Consider the following 5,083-nt stretch of genomic DNA (forward strand, 5'->3'; position numbering starts at 1 on the left):
GATTCATGTTGAATCGTGAATGCTTCGCACACTTGCGTTTTTTAACAACCTTTCTAAATGTAAATAGCGAATCACTTCTGGACAATAATGTAAAAATGAGAATTCATTTTTATAATTCACATTCCAATATACTATGGAAGACCTTTTTAAGATTTCTAATGCATTCAAAAAACAAATCAATGCTTCATGATCATCTCGACACTCGTTTAAATCAATCAAAACATTTCGGGTATACTCTTCAAACGGCTCCGTATGAAATAAATTGGGTTTTAGAATACAATTTTCTTTCCTGTGTTCATTCCTCTTTGACACGAGTGACTCGTAATTGTACGGACCCACAAAATGATATATAATAGGTATATTGTTTATTTTTAAATGTAAATGACTCGTAAATACAATCATACATTTGGCGTAATAAGGTTTGACAATATCTGTCTGAAATGGAGGTTCTATCCATATCAAAACATCACATATCGTTTCTACTATGGGTAGATCCCATCTGGACCGAATTTCTACAACCCACTCATCATAGAATTTATTTAAATAATAAATTATTAAATTTACCCTTCTTCCTAAATTTCCAAAAACAATAGTACTTTTATTGGGTTTTAAAAGAGTGTAAAATAAATCAAACATGCCAAGCATTATGAAATAATTGCACCTTTACTTTAAAAAAAGTTTTATTTTAAAAAAAATAAGCAAATTTTTAATATAAACATTTCACAAATTATCGTGAAAACATTTCATTTTTACAATTTTTACAAATTATNAAGGCATCACAGGTGGAAGTTGAAGCAGTTTATTGGATATATTTGTTTCAGGAGTATAAAAGAAAGGATCGATCATTTGGGATAAACAAAGAGCAAAAATTTTTGAATAAGGAATACTCATAATAGTTGGAAAAGCAATATTATCTGACAAAGTTTCATCGGACAGAATAACTAGGTTTGGAAAAACGTGTTTTAACGAATTGCATAAACTGGTGTTGACATAAAGATCACTAATGATAATGTGACGTGTTTCTTTCGGGATAAAGGAATAGACAGTGTTTACCGCTTGAGAGGTAGATTCGTTCGGATGAAAATCCACTTGAAACGTTTGAAACACTTTCTCTTCACTATTATAAGCAACAAGTTCCCAGGAATACTTTATCATACATACTTCAATTTCATTAGTACCTATGACGATATCGGGAGGTGAAGAACGGGTGGGGTTTAAAGATTCGAGGGTTACGTCGAGAGACAATATATACATCATTAGCTCTTTAAATTCAACGTTTTAGTTTTAAATAATTCATTGAAATGAATCAGCTGTTTTTCGGATAGAGTTTATAAATGTTACAAGATCATGACGTCAGATTATGATGTCATTTAATCTATTATTTTCAATGTCAGCTATTCAACGTTTAATAATCGACTTAAATATCATTTATTAAATATAATTCATTGAATTAATATTTATAAATTACAAGATAATTATTAATATTTTTAAATTACAAGATAATTATTAATATTTTTAAATTACAAGATAATGATTAATATTTATAAATAACTAGATAATGATTAATATTTATAAATTACTAGATAATGATTAATATTTATAAATTACAAGACAATGATTAATATTCATGGATTAGAAGACAATGATTAATACTTATAAATTACTAGATAATGATTAATATTCATGGATTAGAAGACAATGATTAATACTTATAAATTACAAGACAATGATTAATACTTATAAATTACAAGACAATGATTAATACTTATAAATTACAAGACAATGATTAATACTTATAAATTACAAGACAATGATTAATACTTATAAATTACAAGACAATGATTAATACTTATAAATTACAAGACAATGATNTTATTATTATTTATTATCTCTATAATGTTTCTTTTGTTTTTATTAATCTTATAATTAATGTTATTTATCTTAAGAACTTGTGAAATTTTGATTGTTTTTGCATTGTTTTGAATAAAAAACTTTCCTTAGTTAGAAATGAAGTAAAGGTGTCAAAATAAAACATAAATTGATAAAACCTTTAGTCTTGGTCGCTTTTTCTTGCTCAAAAATGACAATTTAAAACACTGTAGGTACTTCTTGAATTTTGAATTTATAATCATGCTCATTTTTTTATACGAAAATAACAATTTAAAAAACTATGATTTACTAATTTAGAGGTAACGTAAAAACCCTCTAGTTCTTTTGTTTCAAATTCTAAATTTCTTAGTCTCTTTTTATTTTGCATTTTCTTTTTTTTTTGTAGAATATTATATTTAATTCTCCACAATCCATTATACGCATTTGTAAATATTTTCCTTTTTTCTTTTGTAAATTTGGATTATATTGCCTCACAAAAGATCTCATTCTTCAAATATTTCGATTATATTTTATTGGTGTACAAAAGATCTCATTCTTCAAACATGCATTATTTCAACTGTAGGGATTTTACTTTGGAAACAGACGGGGTAAAAGTGATTGAAAATGTATTAACATTGAAAGAAATTTCAACCCTTCAAAATACCATGTGGACTTGGCTTCATAATAAAACCCAACACTTAAATAAACCCATTGTTCAAAATGATCCCTCTACCTACGTCTCTATTTTTAAACTTTGTCCCAAACAGGGCAGGTTGTTTCAATATGGGGATTTTGGACATAATCCACTGTCTTGGACTATTCGTCAACATCCTAATGTGATAGAAGAATTTATTCGTATTTGGCATACCGAGCACCTATTAACTAGTTTTGATGGTATCAGTATTTCTTTACCGCAAAAATTTAACAAGCACAGCTGTCATCACAACAAAGAATGGTTTCATACTGATCAAAATTTTCAACGTAACGGATTTGAATGTGTACAAGGATTAGTTAATCTCTATCCCGTCCACAAGGGCGATGCAACCTTTCGATTTTTGAGAAAAAGTCATGCACTGCACCAAGCTTTTCAAGAGACTTTTCAAATTAAACACAAGTCAGATTGGTGCTTGTTAACTCCTCCACAAAAACAATTTTATATTGATCGTTTGGAAAAAAACTCCGATATTTGTGTAGAAGCTCCTGCTGGTTCACTAGTGTTGTGGGACAGTCGAACGATCCATCAAGAAATAGGACCTCAAAAAAATAATAAATGTTCTATTCAATGTACTCCATATGTGTGTATGACACCAGTCAATCTCGCTAGCAAATTGCAACTCAAGAAAAGAATAAAATATTTCGAAGCGAAACGAACGTGTAATCATTTACCTCACAAAGTCAAAGTGATTAGTAAATTACCAATATCATTTGGTAAACACTGCCCAACAATGGATCTAGACAATTTACAAGTGACGGATTTAATAAAAAGATTAGTTGGATATCCCTATCTTCATAGAAAATATAAACCATTAAAAGTGAAAGTCAGTATTTGAAATATTTGGCAATGAATGTTATAACTATATTTAAATGATTACTATTTATGTGTCTATATTATTAGTTTAAATACTTATTGAATCAAATTTGTATATTTAATGAAAAATATTTAATATAATTTTATTTAACGTAGAATTATTTTTACTGTTATACATATAAAGAAATAAATTACACTTATTTTTCAATTGATGCTTTGAAGAAATGTCAATTGAAAAAAGAGACATGCACGATACATAAAATAAAATCTATACATGTTAACTTCATACATCTTATTGCAAAAAAATAAAATACAATACATGATTTCTTTTTCCATCTTATTACATAAAAAATTTAAGAACAATTTCAATTTCAAAAGAAAAATACTGTCAACATGTTTGAAATATAAAATATTTTATGGGAAAACTTTGGCATCAAAAGTTTAAGAACAAATTTTGTAGCTCAGTTATATGAAAAAGTTGGCATTTAATCATAGACATTTATTGTCAGATACAATGATACATTTATGTTTAGCAAATTCATTCAAATATTTATTAAAGTCATTCAAGACTTGCAACTTATAGTTACTTGTAATAGTTATTTAAATGTTTCGGTGTTTATATCATAATTGGATGACTTCATAAGAGTGTTGGTTCCCTCTGGTAAACCAAACATCATCATCACTGTGTCTTCCTTTTTCTCCTGAGAATTGTGCGATGGTATATCCAATGCTAAAATTCCTTTCACAATAGGCTCTTCGGGTCTCAAGAGCGATTCTTGAATAAAACACATTGATTTCACCACACCACCAACTTTACTGGCATTGCCAAAATCATACTTCATGGTAATATTGAGACGCATAATAGCTAAACAAGCTTGTTTAAAAACTGTTTCTACATAAATACGATTAGCTAAACAAATACCGTCTTTGGTAAACACTTGAGTGTTTTGAATGCACCACAAGTTGTTTTTATATATTTTGTTGGAACGACACGCTGGGCAAATACCTCCACACGAATTGACATAAAACTTACAATTGGGAAAACACTCTTTGAGATCACACATAACTTTACCAATTTCAACAATGGGAGCACAAGTACTTACTATGATGCAGCCATTATTGCCACAGGGAGCAGAATTTTCAATGACTCGAAAATATCCTGCTACCAATATTTCAAACTGGTCATCTTTTTCATGAAGTCTATGAATCACATAATGCTTGTTAGCTTCCTGTTTGGTACTGAATTTGACTTGTTTGTTTAAATGCCTCTGATATACTGGATGATTATATAAGACGCTTTTCCACTCAGGTTGAATTAAATTTAAAACACCCGCTTCACTCCACAAGTCTACTTTTTGCTTTAAGATTTCATTGTTTAATATTTTATCAATTATGATACGATCAGAGGATTGAGGCGGTGTGTTATTTTGAGCAGATGCTTCTACAGGCGGTAAAGTATCAACAGCATTATTCATGATACAAGACTCGCTATGTACTCTTTATTTCTAGAATAAATGCTATAATTTTTAGGTCAAAAAGAGTAGGTTAAACGAGTAATAACTATTAGAGTGTCATTGTCATTATTTAGATAAACCTTTATAATATGTATAAATAAATACATAAATGAATAAAAAATTAAAAGAAAATACAAAAAAATATTATATTAAATAAATAAATAAAAATAAA

At 28.3% G+C, this 5,083-nt stretch overlaps 1 protein-coding gene across 1 annotated transcript; it reads left to right on the forward strand.

Moving 5' to 3' along the window:
* Nucleotides 1–2,432: 2,432 nt before the first annotated feature.
* Nucleotides 2,433–3,419, forward strand: LOC107457510 (uncharacterized). The gene has a single exon (XM_016075676.1). The coding sequence runs from the start codon at nt 2,433–2,435 to the stop codon at nt 3,417–3,419; it is 987 nt and encodes a 328-aa protein (XP_015931162.1).
* The last annotated feature ends 1,664 nt before the right edge of the window (nt 3,420–5,083 follow it).

This window comes from Parasteatoda tepidariorum, chromosome 8 (genome assembly GCF_043381705.1).
Source record: "Parasteatoda tepidariorum isolate YZ-2023 chromosome 8, CAS_Ptep_4.0, whole genome shotgun sequence".
Taxonomy (NCBI): domain Eukaryota; kingdom Metazoa; phylum Arthropoda; class Arachnida; order Araneae; family Theridiidae; genus Parasteatoda; species Parasteatoda tepidariorum.